Source organism: Vidua chalybeata, chromosome 10 (assembly GCF_026979565.1).
Source record: "Vidua chalybeata isolate OUT-0048 chromosome 10, bVidCha1 merged haplotype, whole genome shotgun sequence".
Classification (NCBI taxonomy): domain Eukaryota; kingdom Metazoa; phylum Chordata; class Aves; order Passeriformes; family Viduidae; genus Vidua; species Vidua chalybeata.
Window position 1 is genome coordinate 4,819,541 of NC_071539.1, and position 23,336 is coordinate 4,842,876.

The window sequence follows — 23,336 nt, forward strand, 5'->3', positions numbered from 1 at the left end:
TGTGTTGTGCCAGGCTGTTCTGTCAGCTCATGTCTGGAGTTGAGCAGAAAATATTTAATGTCTTACGTTAAATTATCTGGTGGACAGCGTAGTTGCCTACAAACCAAAGGCTCATTTGCCTTCCAAGGCTGGGGTAACCTGGACATAAAATGCAGCATCAGGAGTGTGATAGAGTGTGCACAAAAAGAAGCAGAAAGAAAAGGAGATGAGAAGCTCATGGTCAAAACTTGAACTCCTTGCTTTGGAAAAAATCACCGTATTAGGTCTTTAGGGATGCTGCAAATAAAGACAAGAAGCTTGTTGGAGAAATACATCTCTGTGGCATGAAGTAGTTTTTTCTGAATGCATCATCTTTCTTGGCCAGCACCCCATTTCTAGGTCTGAAATAAAAGCACAGCAGACATAGAAATCAGATAGAAGTTGAATAAAACAGCTCTGAGTTTAATGTAATGAAATGAACCCATTAAGCACTCCCAGCAAATAAAGCAGCCAGTACATTAGGTGTGTTTCTTCAAAATGCTTTTTTCCAACTCAGTTGCTGAACATCATTGCAACCTTAACGTCACAAAGGCTTGTGGTAAAAAGGCAGTCTTTAACCAGAAAGGTTGGTCAGTGTTCATTTCTGGACTTCCAAGGAAAAGAACAGTGATACTGGCTTTTTTATATTTTCCAGTGATACCAATAGCTCTAGATGATTTTCTTCTTAGCCAAACCTTATGATGAGTGCAGATTTCAGTAACTTCTTGATGGGCAACTGCATGAGCAGAATACAGGGGAAAACAGTTGAGTCACGAGCCTGAGCCCCATGAGAATAGATCAGAAGCCAGCATGAGGCAGTGTTACAGAAACAGGGCTTTCTTCGAGCCGTGGAGACTCTGAGTCACCAGGACAAATTGTTTTTGTTATTTTATTTTTTTTAATTGTGTGCTTGGAGGGCTAATGCACAAACTCGTATGACCCAGTGAGTTGTTTTGCTGCCTGTTAGATTCTGTTGGATGTGCAGCAACTCTGACTCCAGGTATTCCTGTCCCTTAATCAGCACTGCAGTGCTGCCTGGCCACTGAAGTGGTTTAGAAACAAATAAATGCTGTTTACTGCTTGAGAGGAAAGAGGAGAAAGAAAAGGAAGAGCATGCCTGTGGAACCTTCCCTCTTTTGAGAGTGAAGCACTTTGGTTGTGGGTACAATGCTCAAGTTGCACAGTTATGGAGACTTAGAAACACCATTCATACTAGAAAGGTTTTGAACAGAATTTATGGTTTCTACTTACATCAAAGGTAGATAGTTCTTTAGGTGGAAATGCTATTAAGGATTTTCTTTTTGTTTTATTGCTTAAAAATAAAAAAAAATGAGACAAGGTGGGTGAGATTTGTGTGTTAATCAGTCAGTTTATCCCAACCCTGGAAGTGTTCAAGGCCAGTCTGGATGGGACATGGAGCAACCTGGTCTAGTGGAAGCTGTCCCTGCCCATGGCAGAGGGTGGAACTGGATGAGCTTTAAAGATCTCTTCCATCCCAAACCATCCTGCGATTCTAAAATTAAATTAAGGCTGCTATGCTCCCCATTTCTCTCAGGGCATACACAGTCCTTGCTCTTGTTTGCACATGCAAGCCACAATGACCTAAGATACGTTTTAGAATTCTACCTTTTGAAAATTGTAGCATTTTTTTTTAAATAACACACTACCCATGTTTTCGTAGCTGCCACTTCCCCTCCCTTCCCACTGGACTCTTCACTTCCTTTACTCTAACTGAGATGTTAGATCCCGACAATAGAGCTGAAGAAGAAATAATCCAGAGGACAGTTTCTCAACCTAAGGTTGTTCAGAGGAAATCAAGAGCATTCCTTGAATAGCTGCGAAGTGGCGAAATCCCTTCTCCCCAGCCCCACTCCCCTCTGCAAATTCCAGGCCCTGCGGGTGGAGTTGTTATGGTGGGCTCCTCTGCTGTTGGGTGATCCCTCTGCCACCCCCCTTGGCCTGGGAAAGGCCCCAGAAATGGGATTATTCCAACACAACTGAGCCCTTGGAGCCTCCTGAGTGGGGGCAAGGCGCAGCTTTTCCTCCTCTGCTGGGACGGAGACGCCGAAGACCTGGGAAGGCTGAAAGAAAAACATCTCACTAGTAATGTTTGGAAACTTTTTAATAAGCTCCGAAGAGTGATGGCCAGTTGAAATGCTCGCTCCCTGGAGGACAGGGGGCTTTTAATCTCTATCAGTTACGATGAATGTTTTGGGTAGTAAATTAGTTTCGCAGTTGCTGTAGCCAACGAGAAACTCCCTTTATTGCACCTGAAAATTCAGAGTATTTCAAATGTGCTATGGAGAAACTGTCCTAAAACCGTTTCGGTTAGAAGTGTTATTTGAATGATTAGAACAATTTAGTTAATTACGTGATATTTGGTTCTCATTGACAGTTAATTTATTTAGAAAGGGCAGAGTCTCACTCTCCCACTACATCATGCTGTGTGCTAGGATTTTTTTATCTAGGGACATGGGAAAATAAGAATTTATGGCTTATTTTTTGAAGGATGCAATGCTGTCGGTAGCCCAGAGGCATGTTTTAAACACAGCTCAACTAACCTGCTCCATGCAAAGGCTCAGCTTAGAAATATGAGAGATGAAGTGAAAACGAGGGGAGGATGACAGGGCCCTTCAAGTGTAACCTGGTGACTCACAGCCTTCCTCCTCACCTTGAGTGTTTATAAATGAGAGCAGGATGTGAAAAAGTGTGGTAATGCCTTTCTGGGACAGCTGAGGAAGAGTCTGCTGGGGTCGAAGCTGTGAGGAGGAGCCAGAGTCAGCATAACCAGCTTCCCGAGCCTTGCTGGGGTTCAGGTGGCTCTCAGGTGGGGTTTGAGCACCTTCCTTTAGGCCTGCAGGATGTTCAGAGACCAGCAGCCAAAAAATCAGAGCTCTGTGAACACGAGCTGTGGGAAAAGCTTGGAAAAAAGGGTTTTGTTGGGGCTAGGGAAGAGCAGGCTTGAAGGAGATGGGGCAGTGAGGGATTTCAGGAAAGGCTGTTGGAATGGAAATAACAGAAAGCTCCTCTGTGATGAGTGGAGAGTGAAGAAGCGAAAGTGTTTAAAGGAAAGAAGTGCAAGTTTGTTTCAAGGCAGAGGCAGGTAGACAATGGGAGACACGGGGGATTTCACTGAGCTTCAGTCACTGGAGATGCTGAAGAGGCAGCATCAGTCAGGAGAGGCTCAGGTGGAGCTGGTGCTCTGGCAGCTCCCTGTCTCAGGGAAATACTTGGCTGCTGCACTCTCTGATCCCGGAGAACAATGCTCTGGTTGAGACTTATCCTCTTAAGATGCAGCTTCTAATTTTTTTTAATTCTTAATAGGAATTAAGTTGTGAAAGCCCTGTGAAGGAAGGAGGAGATGGCTCTGCCTCTGGTGAGCAAACATCAGCTGGGAAAGCCCTGGGCTCACCAACAGCATCTCCAAACCCTGTGCTGAATGTCATACTTTACATTTTAGCTTGCATTTTTTTTCTACCTCGGTTCTGGTGTAAGTACAGTACTGTAATAAGACTCCCAACAGAGGGACAGAGACTGTTAATATATGGTGAAATTTGCTTTTAATACTTACTGAATATATATGCAAGAATGAAAAATACTTGTATGTTATGTATGTATGAAATGTGCTTTTGCTCCAGGGAGATGGAAGTTCACCACAGCCTCACAAAACAGCCCAACACGTACCTGAGAACCACCAGTGTTGATGATCCTTATTCCCTCCCCCCTCCTCACACGACAGAGAGTGCTTGTTTGTGACAGGTGGATATTAATTGCTGTGTTTTTGATGAGCACATTCAAACAGAGTCTTCTAGATGATTCACTGAAGTTCAGGATCCAAACATGTCACAAATAGAACTCGTCAGCCCTGTGATGGTGATGGCTGGCACTGTGGTGGTGCTGGGTGGGGAGGGAGGGTTGGAGCTTTGATTTAGTTCAGTTTCCACTGGCTGATGTTTCTCCCTGTGGGTGGACAGGTGGAGAATAGCCATCACCTAATTGCTGCCTTGTTTGGGGCAGGTGGAAGAAAATGTTCTGTGTAACTTCATTGTTGGCCAGGTTTGGGTCTGTTGCTGATTGTACAGTCCTTCTGGTGTTGCCATGGGAATGAAATAATTATATTGTGAATAATTGGAGCATTTTCTTCTACTGTTGCAGGAAAGTGGTCTTGTATAATTATTGCTGCCTTTGATGGAGGTTGTGCTCAGAGCTGAGTATTTGTATAAACCTGTTGCAGAGAACAAAACTTCCTGCAAGTGAATGCCCTTTTATAAATGTGGCTGAAGGCTGACACATGCACACACACACTCCCCAAAAAGCACTTATATCACTAGAATGTGTTGAAGAGCTGTCTCAAAATTGAAAAGGGAAAAATAACATTTTTTGTGATGTTCTCATGGTTTGTTGTTTGTCTTTCAGGCAAATAGTGTCATATTGTATGCAAATGGAAATGCTGTTGATAACTGGTGCAGAAGTAAAATAATTCTCATTTCAGGACATCTGTTTCCCTTGAAACTGAGTTCTGGTTAAAAGTTAGTCCACTGGTTATATAGGTCTGGTGGGAAGCTGATCTGGAGGGTCCTAATCTTCCTTCAGCTGCTTATAGCTCTAGCAGTGTAAAAACTTCATAAATGAGTTTTTTTAATGCTAAAGCAGAGCCTGATGCTGACAGAGATCTCCCATCATTTGTGTGGCTTGGCAGTAGTTACTTGATGGGTTTTCCCCATTTCTAAGTTCAGCTTTGTGGTCTCCTTTTCTGTCTTGCAGTTTTCTGTGAGAAGTCTTCTTTCTCACATTTCTTGGTAGTGCTGTTCTCTCTGTTCCCCCATGGACATTCTGGCATGTTTCTGTCATAAAACAAAGGGTTATGCAAAGGAAGAAGTTGTTAGTAGATATGAGGAAGACTTACTTTTTTTTCCAAAACAGAGTATTTTTTTCTGCGATACCCTACAATTTTTTTGCAGTCTGAAGTTTTAGTCAGGCTTAAGTATTGCTTTATGACCTAAATCCTATTCTGGGTTTGTGTCCAGTTGCGTTCCCACAAACTTCCTGTGTGACCCTGCATCAGGCATTTCATTACTTTGTCCCACAGTTTCACTTGTGAAGCGAGGGAAATAACAACCCTGCTCCAGCCAGATGTTCTGGGGATGGATTCGTGAGTCCTTGTGGGGTAACATGGTGCTGGGTCACAGAAAGGCTTTTGTGCTCCTGCCTCAGATGTCAGGATGTCATCTTGGGCTAATATTCCTCACGAAATGAATGTCTCTCCAGTTTCAGGTTATTGTGTTGTGGCTTGTGTGCTAATGGATTAATTTCAGATGTTTTCAAGTAGTTGGTTGTTCTCTTTGTTTCCAAAGTAGTTCTAATTTATTTAACAGTATTTGCCATTCAAGTCAACTGATTTTAGACAGATGTTTGTCTCTTGTGTTTCAGTCTAGACATTTATGATTTACAATCTGTAGCCCATCTGGTGAATTGCCATGGGAATATGCTTATTTTCAATGCTTGAAGTATTGCAACATACTCTTTGCAAGTGTTTTTGCAGTAGCGACTGGTGAGCCAACCATCAGAAAGGGTTTATTTTAGCAAAAGACTCCAACTTGTTTGTTCAGATTAGGACAGGAAAATACTCAATTTCTGTTCAAAAAAAACAACAAAAAATGTTCCACTCCAAAATGTTGCCTGTAAGTCGAAACTCTAGAGTGATAGATATATGGGTGTAATTTAAAAAAGAAACAAAACCCATCTGAAGAACAGCAAGAGACCTGAATAATCCCCCTTATCCAGCTCCATTCTCTGTGGCTGAGCAAGTTTACTTGTCTAACCTTTTTGAAAGACTTCAGTGACCTTTAGATTGTCCAAGTTTCTCATGATGTGTAAATTTAAATGCAGTCACTGCAGACTGTGGTCACTGGTGTTTTGTCACTGGTGTAGGGTTGCTGTATACTTTAGCACCAGGTCCTTGTCCCCAGGTGCTTTCTCTTTGCCTTCCAGCCCCACGGCAGGAGGAGAAGCTGTGGATGCACCAGGAGAGGATGTGCCAGGCTGCTAAACAGCCTATTGGCCTTGACTGGACTCTTCCCTGCTTGTTAAATTAGTGAAGTGTGGTGAACCCCAAAACCAAGGTGCAGGATGGCAGGTGAGGAGTGGGACAGTTCTTTATGCTTCAGAATGAGTATCTCCAAATTCAAACCACTTCATGTTTGAAACAGCAAATGTTTGATGCTTGAAAAGTTATTAATTCGTAGTTCTGTGGTGGGCAGAAGTGAGCATTTAACCTGAGTTCTTGTCAGAATTTAGCTGGAATAGTGCTGCTGTGTGACTGCTGCAGTGCTGTGGTCGCTTTGGACAGGGCATGTTCAGGGCAACCGATAGCTTTTAGTTAATTTCCTGTTTTTACAGGTTACTGCATTATTTCTAGAATATGCCCCAAACCAGAATACAACATCTGGGAGACACACATTGCAAACCAGCACGCTGCTGAGGAGGAATCTTGTGGTTCTGACATGAAAGCATGGGGTGCTGTTGTTGAACTCCAGGCTGGAGGTGCTCGAGCCTCCCGGTGTGTACAGCAGGTCAAGCAGCAAACACCGGCCACGCCAGCGCCGTCCAGGAGGCTCCAGTGTAAACAGCAAAGGTGCTGTCGTGTAAATAAGGCAGAAAATGCTCCAGGAGCTGTCTGCTGGATGCGTTTGGCACGGATTTCTGAGCAGTTTAGATGTTTGGTTGAGTGAGTTCGTCTGCAAAACGTTTGATGTTGAAAGCATCAGTCAAACCCAGACTGGAGCGTGGCTGGTGCTGTCGGGTCTGTGGCTGCAGAGTCCAAGGGCTGAACGTGTCATTCCAGCCTTTGGGGTTTGCAGTTTGGTCCTAATAATGAGTGTGCACTGGAACTCCGAGACACCAATGTGTTTTTTATAACATGCATCGGTTTGGCATCTTATTTTTAATTATATTTATGGCAAATTGACTTGACAGTCTGTGAGAGTGAGTAAAGAGCTGTTATATTTGTAGTCCTGGGATTTAGAAAAAAGCATGAAGTGGTCATAGAAGTCACAAGGAGTTCAAGACGTGTGTGTTACCTACATCAAAAGTGCTTCAATCTCCACTGTCAGGCCCTGTGTGTGCACATACGGAGGTGACTGCTCAGTGGTTAAGCCATGCACCTGCAGGATTTCTCAGGCTGATTTTTTTTTTTTTCTTTTAGTTGTTCCATTTACATTTGTCGTAGGATCCAAGTTAATTTGAAATTCATGGAGCCATTTCTGTTAAACTTGGGGGTTTTGGTAATGTTTTTGTACTCTTCAAAGGTGAAGAAATCACTTCATACTACTAAACTGTGATGTGAATAGAAAATAAGTAGCTGATGTGCCAGAATTCTGAATGGGCATGTGGCAGGCATCCTTTTATTCACATCTTGGTGTGCACATGAGGTCCTCTTAAAATTATTGACAAATCTGTAGGGATAAGCAGGATAAAGCTCTGCCTGCTGCCTATCTCAGGCATGGGCTGGTGCCATGGGGATGGCCAAGTGCTGGACACGTTTCTTAGCATTTATCAAAGCACAGGTAACATTATTTTAGCACCTTCCACTGCCATTGGCAGGTTGAATGCAGCCTGAGTGGGACTCTTTTCTGCCATTTCAGACTTCTCCAAAGGTATTTTTTAAAGCTGTCAACCCTTCAAGCACTTAATATTGTTAAAGCTACTCCTTTTCTGTCTAGTGCGGAGCTGCTTTAATCTACAAATTCACACTGATCTAAGGACAAAGTATTTAGATCTTGATCAGCAGCAGATTTAAGACCCTGTCCTAGGAACTTGAATAGACACCTGGGACTTGACTCTGCCTTGTACTCTACGTGAGCAGAGTTAAGTTAGTGGCCAAATCAGCTCTTGTCCAGGAGAGAGTGCAGTTCAAAATTGTGGTGATACTGGTATGTGAAAGCTCTTTGCATCCTGTTTTAAAGGTTTTTACCAAATGCTCTGATTTGCTTGTGCTAACAAAGAGATCTAGGCTGTGGCCAAAAGGCTGGGAAGAATGCTCACCACAGCTCTGCTGTGGACGAAAGAAGATGAATGGAAGGATCCGAGGTTGTTTTGTTTTGTTGTTTTTTTCTTTTCCTTGTCATCACCTTGTTTAGTCCGTAAGCTGCTTTGAGAATAACCAAGTGGAGGGAGAAGACACGTGTGCCTGACAGGGAGCCTGTTTGTGCTTGTTTCATTGAGGAAATTGTTCCGGAACAGCTGCTCATCCATGTGAAAATGCAAACCCTTGGGTCCCAGCCAAGGTCAGCAAGCCCTGGGTCATTTGTTTTAGCAAAGCAGACCAATTTGCCCTTAATTATCTCTCCTTTTCATTCTGTCACACCTCTTGCTCCATAGATTTACTTCCTGAGAAGTGCCACATGTGAAAGATGTGATACCAGTTTTGTTGTGGATCAGGGAGAGGCAGAATAATTTTTCATGGGTTAATTTTAACTGTTAATCTTTATAAAATTTAAGGCATTTACCTCCCTGGATTTAATTTTTCACTTAGCTAGTTCAGTAGGCTCTTGTTATTAAAATGTACAGGATTCTTTACTGATTTTGGGTTTGAAAGTTGATTTCATATTGTTTCTCTGCTAGTGCAGGTATTGTGGTGTGAAATGGTAAATTGGCATGTGTTTGCTGGAAACAGGGCTGAGAAATTCCTGAACTTCAGGAAACCTCCAGTAACTGCTCTCAGAATGGGAACTTAATAACGAAGCCTGGTAGAGTTTGGTAATTGCAAAACAGTCACCAGAAACTCTTTGTAAAACATATGCCCATGTGCTGGAACTAGATTTGAAAAAAATATTCTATGGGGGACATAATAAAGAAAAGTAATATTCTCTAAGCACTCATGATAATGGCAAAATTACTTCTTTGCCCTATAATGTTATGTGGAAGGAGAAAAATAGGAAAGAAGTGTTTCTGTAGCTGGAGGAACTGAAATGCCAGATTCTGGCTTCTGTAATTTAAGGAAAGAAAACTGATTAAAGTGATCTTTAATGCATGCATTAAAGGTCACTAGGGAACAAGGAAAAAAAAAATGCTTATTCCAAAACTTGTGTTGTACAAGAATTTTGAAAGTATCATGGGTTGCAACGCAGGCTATAATTAGCCTTGAAAATCTTGGGATAGAAGTTTCTCAAGTACATTGTGACATTATTCCAGAAGGAATAAAAATGACCAGAAGAACTGTCAATCTCTGCTTGACAGGAGCATCCTCTTGCCAGGGCAAGTGGGAGACAGAGGTGGAAGGGAGCCCTGTTTTGATGTCCAAGAAAACATGGCACAAGAAGGAATAGAATGGTGGTTGTTATTTTTGTTAGACTGAGTGTGCAGATGTTTTTCTTAAAGGCAGTAAATTTGCAAAACCTTGCTGGTTATTTGAAATGGTTAAAATAATCAGCTTTTATGCCATCAGAGGGGTGACAGAGCAGCACAAGGAAATAGGTGTTTGGGAAGAGGAGGAGACGCTCAGACTGGGGTGTCAAGGTGTTAATTTGTTCTGCCAGAGTACGAGACTGAGTTGCTTCTTTTACTTATTCAAAGTTTTATTCTGTTAAATATTAATCTGTTAGAAATAGGAATACTGTGCTCTGCCAGCTGGGGACAAGTGGGGTCTGTCCCCTGCCTGGCGAGGTGGACATTGTCTCCAGCCTGGTGGTTTCTGCTTTTCTTTCAGAGGAAGGGAATAATTTCCTTGCACCTGCATTTTGGACAGGGCAGCCCTCCAGGAGCCAGAGATGTGCTGTATTCCCGGGAAAGGAGCTCGGGGTGGAATTTGGCCACTGGCTTTGTCAGCAGAGGTGGCCAAGCACTGCTGGCTCAGTTTCATGAGGAATTCAGCAGACAATCTGCATTTGTTAACAGGTTTGAAAAGTACTCCAGCGAGCTCACTGCAGTGTGCAACATCTCTGATAGAATGGAAATTTAAAGTAAATTTTGCCCCAAGCTTCAATTAAAACTTGCAAAGTTGTGATTCCCAAGAGTATACAGTGCTTCCAACCTGTGAATACAAGCAGCTTGAGGAGCATCCTCGTCTAAAGTTCTACTTTTTAACAGGTCAAAACTATTTGAAATAACCAAAAATACTAAAAAAAAAAAAAAAAAAAGCCCAACTCCAAAACCAACCAACCAAAACCCAAGCCAAACGAAAGATAAGTTTTTGTTTTAGTGTTAATTAGGGAGTGGTTGGACAACAAGAAGAATCTTTAATAATTGCTGAGACTCATTGAGCTGTGGAGGTGGGGGTCTTTATTTTACTAGCACTTGAAGTTGTTTTGATACCATTGATGAGAGGAATGCAATAATGTGTGCTAAAGTCATTTGGCTAACCCTGAAATCAAAGCAATGGAAACAAAATCTAGCTGCAAATCACCAGGCTGTCAGTCTCTTAAAACCTGTTATCCAAATGACTTTAACAGTTTGTGGGTCATATGCAAGGTTAAGACTCATCTTGCCCAGCGCACGTTTTGATGATAAAACACAATATTACTTTTTTATTATTGGAGTGGAAGCGTTACAGTCAACAGTGTCAGTGTGGGAGTTTGATTTCTTCCTGCAAGTAGATCACTACTCCATATGAGCAGTTGGCACAAGGTTTGGAAGGACAGATATGAGGCATGCCGTGCTGCTTGTTTGTTGTATATATCTGCTCTCTGTGTAGAAACTCCAAAACCGTTCCATTTTTAAGTTTATTTCCAAGTCAGAGTAGCTATTTTTGAGAACGACTAGCCAATACATATATAAGAAGTTTTGGTGAGGGGCTGAAACAGGTTATGCATAAAGCTTCATTCTGCTGAGCAATGTTTAAATTATTGTCTATTTAAATGGTGAACTCAGCATTTTTAAATTTATATTGACAGTTTTTCTTGCAGGTTTCTGAGTTTGAGAAATCACTGACAAGGAATGTGTTGCATAACTGTTAACTATTCATTTTACATATTTTCAAGCATGTTATGTCCTGAAAAACTGAACAGCTCTTGAGATAATCCAGTGTGGATTAAATCCCGAAAAAAGCATCATTGCACATTCACAATATCAGCCTTTGCCTTTTATGAACTGTCCAGCTTACTGTGGAGCAAAACTTGGCAGTGTGTACAGAGGAAAGTGGATTCAGAGAGAAATAAAAAACTCAAAAGAAGTTTGTGGAGATTTTTTTTTTAATTGGGAAAATACATTTATTCAAACAGTATTTCTGTTCTGAACCAGTTGTCACTTCATATTTTTGATGGATTTAAATAAAGCCATTTAGATGGCAGCTCCTTCCCAATAATCTTATACTGCTCAAGCTGAATTTTTTCCATTGACACTAAAATTGTTGGCTGTCTGGGGAGACAAATACTGTTGTGAGAGGCGCAGGGTAAGAGAGAAATCCATATGAGCTGAATAATAACTAGTAACTTTTCTTCCCCTTAATGGGCCTGTAGTGTAGGTGAAGTTCTGCACATAGTTAAGTGTAGGGAAGTATGAAGTCCAGCAAAACCAGATCCAAAATACTTAATTTAAGCTTCAGAGTTCCCATTTGCCCTATACACTTGATGATGATTTACCATATTTCATGTGAGTAGTAAAAGCTGTAAATAGCTGGTTAGACTGTAAATAGCTGGATAGAGAAAAGAAACCAAGATAAGAGGGGATAAAAATAACTCAGATGGATTCCTGCGTGTAACTTGGATTCTGGGAGGTGGGAAGTTCTGCTGATTGTACCAGAAGCAGCAGGAGTATAAAAATGCAGATGGAGAGGGAATGACTGCTAATTTAATGTGGACTGGTTTTGCTGATATCAGACAACAGACTGTGACTCAGTTTGTTGTTGGAGTTTTCATTAGATTAGCCTAAATTTTAGGAGCAGTCACTCCTACAGGCCATTGCATCCCATCTGTGCCTGAAGTGCTTCATATGTTTTAGTGTTCAGCTTCCTTCCCTAGAATGTGATATGGTTTGGAGATGTTGGATGGCTTCTCCATCAGAGAAGGTGATGGAGTTTCCTTTTGTTTTGTCAGTCAAAGCTGAAATTCTGTTTGCAGTGACAAGGAGCAGAGTCCTGCTGAGCTCCTCTCAGGAGTATGACCATGGGGGCAAATGGGCTAATTAACAGTTCAGTGTCAGATTTTAATATGTAATAAGGAAGGAATTAAATTAATTTTTCTATTCCAAGCAGTAAACTCTGATTGCAAACATCTGTCTGATGTTTGGGGGGTTCATTTTACTGACTGCTCCATGTGATGATCCCAGAGTTAATGGGTGAATCAGCGAGCAGTTGAGAGAACTATTTCCATTTTATCTAGACACTTTCTTTTAGCTGTAAGGCTCCATTTCCAGAAGCACAGTGGTTATGGCACTTGCTTTGTTGTACTTGTACTCAGTGCCTCAAAATGGAACTTGCATGTTCAGGGCTGGATTTCAGAGTGGAAACCATAAGCTTCTTGCTTGTATAACCACATTCCAAGGTTAGTCTGAATAGCTGAGATAATGAATTTGGTCTTTGTGCATTCTTAAATAGATAGATAGTTTTTCACATATGTGACTTTTCTTTTTTTTTTTGCTACAATTGGACGCTTTCCTTGGGAGCTGCCTAATTCCAGGCTACACAGTTTCTGCTTTGTTCCCTGCTCCTATGTCTTTGACAAGAATAACTTAAACAGAGTTCAATATAGGAATTGTGGGCTGCTAAAGAACATATTGTGTTACTGCTTAATGCTGTTTAAGTTGATCAGTGGGTAATATAAAGTCTATGTTCTAGCTGTTTTATGATGAAAATATTATTTCAGCAGAATATATGGTAAAGTCATTGAACAATGATCTTATTCTCAGAATGATGGCACAAGGCATTTTCCATATACCAGAAATTAGTGGAGCTGCTCATTTTGTTATTGCAGGCTTCAAAAATGAAGCTATTTTTAACCTTTTCTAAGCCATTATGCTATTTTTTTTAACTGAAAAAAACTGATATCTTATTACTCTCTTTCTCTTAGGACCAGCAGAGGTTCCCATGATGTCACCCAATGGATCCATTCCCCCTATTCATGTGCCTCCTGGTTATATCTCACAGGTATGCTTCTTGAAGAATTAAAACTTTTATTAATAAAATAATAACAGTTTTAAAATGTAAAAGCAAATGCATTGATCCACATAGAGAAGTCTACTTGGTTGAAGTTTAATTTAGAAGTTTTAATGAAAATGGTAATACACATATTCATGCCTCATGCACTTGACTGACAGTACACCCACATTTGCACAGGTGACCAGGGATGTGCACCTTCACACCCTGGTATTTGGAGTAGATTTGGGGTTTGAGCACCAGCAAAAACTCTGCAAACAGACTGAGCCTATAAATGCAGCTTGGATTGTTTGTGAGAGGGGGAGAAGTCCTTGATGTTGGGTAATGCCTCGAGTTCTTGTGTGACAGTCAGAAGGGGTAGGAGACCATGGAAGTGAGAGAAGGAGCCACTGTAACTATAAAATATGCAGTTGATCCTCCATATCTTCCCATAAGAAATCCTGCAGCATACCAAGAACTGGGGGTTTTGGTGGGTTTTCAAGAATAAATGTGATTTAAGTATCTATTTATGGAAAAAATGGAAAAGGTTTCGCAAAGCTATTAGGTTTTGGAATTCTTGAACAGCCACTGCTCTTCTGTGTAAATAACCCCAGATTACCAGTCTGTTCCCTCCATCTTCTGCAAAGCTTGGACTCTTTATGAGGTAAGGAAAAAAAAAAAACCAACAAAATTAAAGATTGATAGAAGGCATAACAGCTGTGAACAATACAATAAATCCATTAATGTCACCATTTTCCTTGAAACCTGGACCAAATGCTTCTTTAAAAGTACATGAAGTATTTCAGATATCCTTGATGAACAGCATAAGAACTTTTGATAGATATAGTTTGGCATCTTATTAAGCAGAAAATAGATGATGTCCTGGAGTCTCTTCCCCTCCCCAGGAAACATGTGAGCTTGTGTAATTCTGAAAAATTGTGGATGGCGTCATACTTAAATCCCACAAAATACTGCAATCACTCTGTGGTATTTTGACTTCTGAACAGAGTGAAAACACACTTCAAGTAAGAGGGAATTTGTTAGCAAGCCTAGGAGAGAGGGCAGGATGTCAGGGTGGTCCTTCTCTCCTCAGCCCTCCCAAGGGGAGTGGTTGGAGTTTTGAGACAGCATTTGCTGCTTAATGCTCCTCATGGGCTCACCAAATTTAATAGACTGGCTCATATCATGCAGAGGTTTATAAATAAAGATTTCTTTTTCCTTTGAAATAACTTTTAACACCTTTTTAATATTAAAATGTTTATACCTCTCCACGTCTGTGCTGAGATAAATGGTTGGGTATAATTGGAATGCTTTCCAAACCAGAGGGGTGAAAGTCTTCCAGCTGTATCTCTGTCTGAGCCCAGTCCTTCTGTAAAGCTTTTTGTGGGGCACCATAATAATTCCACTAAAGAAGCCTTTAAGTAGTTTCTTAACCAGAAAAAAATCCAACCTAAACCCCTCTTCTGAAGCAGTTTTTCCAGGGAGCTGGAAATATGTTGTAAAGTTATAGGGGGAAACTCCGTATACTGCACTTTTCTGCAGTGGAATGTGTGTTCTGTTCTGTGGTGAGCCTCTTGCCTGACAGACTGCTTCATATTAAATAGGAGTTGAAAGTCTGTAGTAATGAAACTAGCTCTTTGTTGTAATAAATGTCTCTGCCTTATTTGCTCTTGCTTTTGTCTTTTGCTTCATAGTTAAACCCATTCTTTTATGATAAAGAATTAGAACACAAATTTAACACATCAAGGGAAAGACAATAAAGAAAATTTTATGCTGGGATATGAATCAAAATATATTTAATTTTTTAGTTTTGATTTGTCCCCAAAGTGTACATCGAAGAGTCAGGCAGAAAGCAACGCCCCTGCGGAGAAGCAACAGTGCCTATTAAAAAAAAGGCATGAAATCTTATTTCCATTTTGTTATGCCAAGCCTGTATGAGCTGTGTTAGCCCTGAATATTGCATGAGTTATCTAATGATTGCAACCCTGGATTAATGTGGTGCTTCATCACCTCTTGGGAAAAATTGGCAGAAGGATGTGAGCCCTGCAAGGTCAGCCCCACTGGAAGCAGCACAAACACAGACTCTCTTTCTAGACTTCAAGGACCACGTTAATAATTGTGACTAGAAGCTGGATTTGTTGATGTTAAGGAGATGTTCCCAATGATGAGGCTTAGACAGGGCAGGAAATGATCCAGGAAAATAATAGAAAACAAATACACACCACCAGTTCAATTCTTTCATGCTATGGTTTTGCTCTCAAAAGACCAGCTCTTGAAAGAGCCAGTATTTTGCCTTGTCTTTTCAGCAGACAAACCTCTGTGTACCTCTGGCAGATATGAGCTATCAGATCAGAGTTCATGTCCCTGCAATTCTTTGTGTGCTAAGGGCTAGTTAAATATAGACGAGAGGAGAAGTTCCTTGCTGTGCTCTTGGTGGACAATATCTCTGCTGTAGAAGTTGGTTCTGGAAGGTGACATGGCAGAGAAATCTGCATTAAATGTATGTGATGTCAACTTTTTTTGGCATCAATTGTTAAGTGAGATTAAGGATTTGGAGGCCAAGGTGTTAAATTTGGGGACATCCTCATGGGTTGTTGTTCCTGATTTTCAGTGTATATCTGGGAACAGAGGAGGAGGGTATGAAGTGTTCTAATCAGGAGAACTAGAAAAATGAAAGTATCAAAAAGCAGGATCATTACTGTGTTTGTTTAGTGCTACTGGCTGAGGAGTGCTCTCTCTGAAGTAAATCTGGAGCAATTCCACCTGAATTTGAGAAGCTGCTTGTCTGTAGTTGGACATAAAAATCTGGCATGAAACTTCACTTTTGATTTTATTTACAGGTTTGTTAATATGAGCTCTCTGCCACAGATATTTTAAGACTAAAAGGACAAATTTATTGGTTGGACTATGAGGTGCACCTGTTGAAGAGCCTCCTTTGGCCATGGGGCTTCTATGGTCTGAAGTTTTCAATTTGAGCCATGGTCCTGCAGTTCAATATTCCTGCACCAAGCACATGGCATTTGACAGAACAAAAGCATAACTTCTGGGAAGAGGAATGTCTTTAAATGACATTTAAAATGGTAGAAAATGTATCCCATCCTTGAAAATTAGGATTTTGGTCCTGGGTACATGCTGTCCCTAGGAGAGGTGTTCTTCTCCAAAAGCATGTTTGGCTAGCATCAGGTTTTAGTGACAATCTCCTTGTTTTTGTGTGGCATACTGCTCACAGAGCTGCTCTGGGTGTTCTGTAGACTGCAGTCAATCCTTTAACAGGATGATCCTCATTAAAGCTTTGAACAGAAGGAAGATTGTGCAGATCTCACATGGAGCGAGCCATGAAGTGATGATCCTTTTGAGTTCATGGGCACTGGTCCTGAAGAACTGTATCATTCTAGTTTTGAATTACCCCAACATGCTTGCCAGCATTCTAGATGTTTATCTGTCTGTTTTCCACATCGAAGGTATAGATTTAATTTGGTATTTGATTTAATACTGATGGATTCTAAAGATAGTGCCGCAAACTTGCCACAACTGGCGTGAACTTGGATTGGCATCTTTAAAAAATTAAATGAATAAAGAAAATGTTGACATCCAAGTGCCTTGTGGATGATCTCATTCTGTACTGTTTTTGGGTATAGATTGATTTATGAATTAAGTTTCAAATTAGTTTATGAAATTTGTAAAGTATTGGTTGTGGTCCACCCAGTGGCCATGCTCCAGATGTCCTTGCTGAATCTAGCATATTAAATTTAAGTGAAATAAAGGTTGTTTGGGGTTTTTTTTGAAAGTAAGTGGAAATTATTTGCATATTACCATATAAACTCATACAGTAAAGGTGTGTTACAGAATGAGGATGGTTTCTTTAACTGGATCTCACAAAATACAGACACAATTTACTTGTGCACAATTAACATGCCTTTTTCCTTAGAGTGCAATATTAAATTTCAGTTGAGAAAAATGAGACAGCATGGAGCAGTGTGATGTACTTTGAATACGTGAACTGTCTCTAGTTACTACAGTGATATCTGCACTGGAAAACAAATAACATTTAAAATGGCATTCCCCAAGTGTGGTAACCAATGGGGGAGGCAGTTTTATTGTGTATGAGTAATGTTAACCCAGACTGCCCTGAAAGATCATCACCTACCTCATGTAGCAATTAAGCTCCCTAAAATATGGGAAAAAACCCACACAGAACTATGCTATAATAGTATTGTTATTTAAGTGGCATGCCACTTACACCAACAAGCACAAAAAATACCAGCAAAAACCAATTTACCTACTAACTGTTCGAAAAAAACCCCACAAAATAATGAAAGTTTATCTCTAGGTGCCAAATGACCAGAGATATTTGTTTTCTCTAAATATAAAGTGCTAAGATTAGTAATAGCAATTACTTTTAATATTCCCGTTGCATCTAGAGACCTCAACAGGGATTAGAATTTTATTGATTCTTGGCACTGAAATAGAGACAGTTTAGCAGTTTCCAGATGAATTTATGATCTTTGTGACAAGTGGTTTTAAGCAGATATAAAGAATTGCAGATTTCTGCTTAAAATAATAAAGTTGAACCTCTCTGGTAAGTTACATTTTTTTTCATTAATGGATCAAAACTGATTTTATCTATCTTTGATGAACTGAGTGTTGTTTCCCACTAAGGCACTATTACAATCTGCTCACTGCAGGTTTTACAGATCAAGGGATATCTCCAGTCTTTATAGCTACCTAATGCATGTAACACATAAATCAGATTGCCAACTTGGATTTGTTAAGGACAGAATAGTGTATTTCTAGATTGTATGTATAGCTTCAGAAATGTACATGTATATCAATAATTCCTAGTTTAGAGAGAAAAAGCCCTGTAGGATTTGTAAATAAAGTGGGTTTTGCAAGGTCCCCTGTGTTTTTGTGTTCACTTGTCATGTCTGCATGTGGAATAACAAGGATGCTCTCAGCATTCATGGCCTGGGAGGAAACAAATAAAAGATATTAGTGTCTTGGCTTTTTGACTAAAGTAACTTGGAAGGCTGGCTCATCCTTTGAGTTGGAATAGTTGGTGGTTGTAGGTTCCTCCCAACTGAAATTTTCCATTCTATCCCCTCATCTCTGGCTTCTGTCAGTCCTGTTGATGTTTTATAGCTTCATCTAGCAGGGTAATTGTAATTTCATCAAAAAGGTCTTTGACAGGTCTCTGAGCTTTCCTCCCTGCTTTATAGATGATAGTTCAGGAAGCTGAATCCTAATAATTTAAAATATGGTTTACATTTTGTGCTGCTCAGTGTCCAAGCTTTCTGTCTAAATCTGTTCCTTAATATATTTGTCTTTCACCAGAGCACAAAAGGCAGATGGAGCTGGTCTAGATGCAGAGATAAGAGCTTGGAGTTGGCTTTGAGGCTTGGACTAGTTAAAGCCACGATGAAAACCTCTCACATCAGGATGTAGGAACTTAATTAAGTTAAGGCATAATCCAAGTCTGAGAGTTAAATCCAGCATTTCTGTGCACAGTCCTAGATAAGTAGCTCTGTTTTTCAAATATGTCCTACATGGAAAAGGATTTTCCTCTTTTCCAGGTTTCTGAGTGCAGGTCTGAGAGCTGGCAGCAGGATAAGAGATGCTATGGAGCAGAACCAGTAGCAGAGATGGGAAGCCTGAAAATACAGCAGTTGAAAGGATGTGATAGTCTAAATCTCTGAGATTCAGCTGTCCTCTGAGGACTCTGTAAAGTCTTTGAAATTTAAAGCTGGCAGCTGACAAATTGCTAGTGGAAGTCGTAAATTTTGAGGGTAGAATCAAGTATGTTAAGCCAAACAATTACTATTTTGGTTACTGAGCAAGCAACGTATTTTAAATGTGAAATGTTACAAGTGACTGAATTAACTTTCTACAGAAAATTGTCTTCCGTAGAGGCCAACCAAGCCTGGTCCATGGTCACATGCCATGGCTAACAGGCATAAATGCACAGAACCTGAGGGCACACATGGCCTGGGGGAGGAATTGGGTCAGCCACTCCTAGGTGGATCTTCCCCTGTGATACCTTGCTCAGCTGATGCCCGAGGCAGGAGCTGGTGTTTGCTGGAGCAGTTCTGCTCAGGGCTGTGGGCATTGCCCCTGTGCAGGGCTGGTCCTGTGTGGCACAAAGAGCCACGTGCCTGTGCCATTCCTCTGCTCCAGAGTACAGATTCCTCTTTGTGGTTTAGAGTAAAGACACTGGGATGTGATGAGAGCCACTGGAGTGTGGGCAATCCACAGGAGAGTCTCTTCTGCTGGGGGTGGATAACCCCAGCTGATGGTGTGGGAATCAGCCGAGAGTGGCAGCATCTTGCAGCAGGTGCCTCTGGTGCACGTTCATCACAGATACTGCTCCATCTGTGTGCCATCAGTCAGTTTAGAGAAAATGAGGCTCTCAGCAACCTGTTTGTTGTGTGAAATTAAATGATGCTTCCTTCATGCTTTTCTACCTTGTGCATGCCAGCATACAGAGTCAAAGGGATAGTAATGGCTCTTACGTGCTTGTATTTTTTAATTTAAGAAATGGCAGAAGTTTTTTTGGGTGAGCTTCAAGAAAAGCTTGGTTCCTAAGCCTGGATAGAAATTTGGCTGTTTGACTGTTCTCCAGAAATAAAACTCTGGAAAAATTATAACCTGAAAAACATTTTTCAGCCTAAGCACATTTCCACCTTCCTACATCTGTTTTTACATGCTTTGCCTGCAGTGTTAGGGGCCAAGTTATGCATATCCCAGAGCTGATTTGTGTGGATGTATAGACCAGCACTGTAACAGAAACAAGCCCCCTGCCCTATGATTTGTCCTGAGAAGCTACCTGTTATGAACAGAGCAGCTCCTTTGCAAATGTAGGCCAGCACAGCAGGTTCCTGCAGAGTACATGTCTGTGTGCACACACACAACCTCTCCACAACAGCAGTGCCAGCTGCTTTCCAAAGTGTTACTAACTCCATTCTCAGGGCACTGTCAAAATCCGTGGTAGAAATTTTATGGGCAGAATGTAAGGTCAGTCCCAAAGAGAATGCTTATTTTGGTGCTTTGTGTTCCTTTTTCAATTGTTTTCCTCCCTAAATGCAGGTTATTTATTCTGTCCCTTAACCCACATAGTTATCACTAGCAGCAGTACAGCTCCCAGTGATTAGTGTGGATATCTGAGTCTCCAGGAAAAGCCACATCACCACCGCGGTTATTTCTGCTGATATTAATTTTAGAATTGTGTTTATTCATGAAGCTAAACCCCATGACCAACTGTTTTGCAGTGGGAAGACAAGCTGTAAACAGTGCTGTTTCAGAGGTGTGTCTGGTTCAGATGCTGCCTGACGTGCTCCTTTCTCTGCAGGTGATAGAAGACAGCACGGGCGTCCGGAGGGTGGTGGTGACGCCGCAGTCTCCGGAGTGTTTCCCTCCCAGCTACCCCTCGGCCATCTCACCAACCCATCACCTACCCCCCTACCTGGCACACCATCCCCACTTCATCCACAACTCCCACACAGCGTTTTACCCTCCTGTCACTGGACCTGGGGACATGCCACCACAGTTTTTCCCACAGCATCATCTTCCCCCAACAATATATGGAGAGCAAGGTGAGCTGAGAGGAAGGGACTGGGAGTGGCCTTTCACACCTGTGTTCAGCAAGGTTTAAGGGCTGGGGGAACCAAGAGTAGGAATGAGGCGGAGAACTTAGACAGTGCCTTTGTTACATGGATGGAGCCTCCTTTAATATCCTGAGTGGGGGGCTTTAGCTATCCAGAGTATCCATTTTTAAAGACTAAACTGTTTTGGGCATGATATTTTCAAGGTTTACACTCGAAGTGAAGCACAAAATGGAAGACTGAATTATAGAAAAAAATCAGGAAATACTGTGATTCCCTGCAAGCTGACCTGCCTTAGTTTAAGAGAGTCATCCTTGGAGGGGAAAGTGGGGGTTGTATTTGATGAAGTGTATCCGAAGAATGTACATGATATTTATGATAATTCTCAAACTTTTTTTTTAGATAGTTTTAATTCCCAAAGCTTCTACTTCATGTTGCACTTCTCTCCTTGTGGAGCACAACTGACAGGATTGTTAAGTCTATTTATACTGGGAAGTTAAATTGCATGTAATCCAGGGTTGGCAGCTTGGAACCAGCACATCTCAGCTTGTTCTGTCTAGTCAGCCCCTGAGGAAGAAAATGCTAAATTGCTCTGAGCTTATGAAGGCTTTTTCCAAAAGATCAGTTCTGTCCGGATTTTTGCTTGTAATCTGTGTCCCTGAAACACAAAGACTGAAAAGGAGGGGAAAATAGCGGTATTTTACACACTCATTCAAAGTAAAATGCTGTCATCAAAGGAGAACAGTTAAAATCATTGCAAAAAAGGGTTTTAAAAATGTCCAGGATCAGCTGGAGTAATTTCATTTGGAGATGACCAGGAATTTGATTTTCTGGGGGAAAAAAAAAAAACCCTCTGATTTTTGTTGTTCCGAGTTAACGCGGGCGAACCGTTCCGTTTCAGAAATCATACCACTATACGGGATGTCCAGCTACATCACCAGGGAAGACCAGTACAGCAAACCACAGCACAAAAAACTCAAAGACAGGCAGATTGACCGCCAGAACCGCCTGAACAGCCCTCCCTCCTCCATCTACAAGAGCCATATAGGCAGCTGCACGACGGTGTACAATGGTTATGCCAAGAGCCACAACGGGGCCAGCAGCGGCGGCGGGGGAGCCCCGGCGTTGAAGAAACCGGAGCGCAGAGCAAGGAGCAGCCCAAAGTCAAATGAACAAGACCCACATGGTAAAAAGAGGGCTTTATTTATTTATTTTTAATTCCCTTTTATTGCACCTTTCCGGCTTGTGACCTCCTCTGTGTGGATCCAGTGGCCGTGCCAAGAAACACTCCCACCCACGCGTTAATACGGTGTGAACTTAAATCTGAGCGCCGGGCTTGCTAGGCTGTGTTTGTTCTGTAAGGTGAGCCCAGTGCCTCCCCATCTTTTGTGACTGCTCCCTTGGTAGATGCAGCATCATTCTCTTTTTATCTGTTGGAAGCAGAAATGTGTTCTATGGGTGAGGTCTTGGTTTTATTTTGCTTTTTGGAGAGGCATCTTGGCACTTCACAAAAATCCTCGTGGACAATTAAGCTGTAAGCAAAATCTGACTACTAGGAACCACTATTTTCAATATCGTAGGTTAACCTTGTAAAGTTATTAGAAAGTTCAGAGGTGATGACTGAAAAACCAGGTTTTTTTTTTAATGTGAAAATTCAGTGAAAGCAAGATTAGTTGAAAACAGAACTGAGAAGAGATTTCTTAGTGTTAGCCATTGGAAATAGTGGTAAAATAAGTCTGGCTACTTTTGAAATAGTTTTCTTCAGCATTTTCAGAGACTTGCCATTGAAAACTTTAGGTGAACATCTAGGTGTGTATCTGTTCAGCCTGCTAATAGTTAAAAACTTGATGGTGCTGTGTGGCTGCTTCCAAAATTGCAGAATAGCCTGGAAAACCTATTTTTAGATACATAAATATATAAAAATGTGTATATGTATGTATAAAACTTGTGGGTAAGTCTTTATTTAGAAAACCACTTAAACGAAAAACTCTTTAGGAGGCGAGTAGGAATGTGTGAATTTGCAGTAAAACTTGGAGTAAGGTGAAGGAGAGCTGGAGCTGAGGGCTTTGTTTGCGTGGATTTTTGAATTGGGATTGTGATATGCTTGATGGCCTATCATTTCCTATCTGGCTGTGGGGTGTGTGTGCTCCTGCAGTGGAACTGGCTTCTTTTGGGTGTTTGGATGATGGAGCAATCCCAGGATCCAGCTGCTGGCAAGGGAGGGGGCTGTAGGAGCCCCAGACACGGCTGGAGCAGGCTCTTGCTGAGCTCTGGTTGCTGCAGAGAACAGCCTGTGTCAGTACACAGTGCTACAGCCTGACAGTGATTGCTGTCCTCAGGGATTGGGCTGGCTGCAGCAAAGTTTGGGAGCTGCCTCAGTGCTGGAAGCGTGGGTGGGAGCTCGCCAGGGGCACCTCTCCCTGCAGTCCCAGCTGCTCCTGAGCTGATGCTCAGAGAGGCAGTTGGAGTGTCTGCTTTAGTCAGCAGGGAAGGATGATCCACACGGGGGATTTGTGACAGGGAACATGGGAGTTTCTGTCCTTGGATCTGCTGCCCCTGTGCTTAAGGTGATGCTTGTCCTGCTCCTTGGTAGTGATTTCTCTGAGGGGTGTGTTAGTCCTTCCTTAGCACACCCTCTCTGCTGGGGCTGAGATTAT

At 41.6% G+C, this 23,336-nt stretch overlaps 1 protein-coding gene across 3 annotated transcripts in view; it reads left to right on the forward strand.

Moving 5' to 3' along the window:
* Positions 1 to 23,336, forward strand: part of FNDC3B (fibronectin type III domain containing 3B) — a 185,697-nt gene that overhangs the window by 78,955 nt on the left and 83,406 nt on the right. For all 3 annotated transcript variants that reach the window (XM_053951887.1, XM_053951889.1, XM_053951888.1), the window contains exons 4-6: positions 13,020 to 13,096; positions 20,427 to 20,670; positions 21,581 to 21,865. In XM_053951887.1, coding sequence (XP_053807862.1) covers positions 13,020 to 13,096; positions 20,427 to 20,670; positions 21,581 to 21,865 — 606 coding nt within the window. The remainder of the gene's footprint in view (positions 1 to 13,019; positions 13,097 to 20,426; positions 20,671 to 21,580; positions 21,866 to 23,336) is intronic.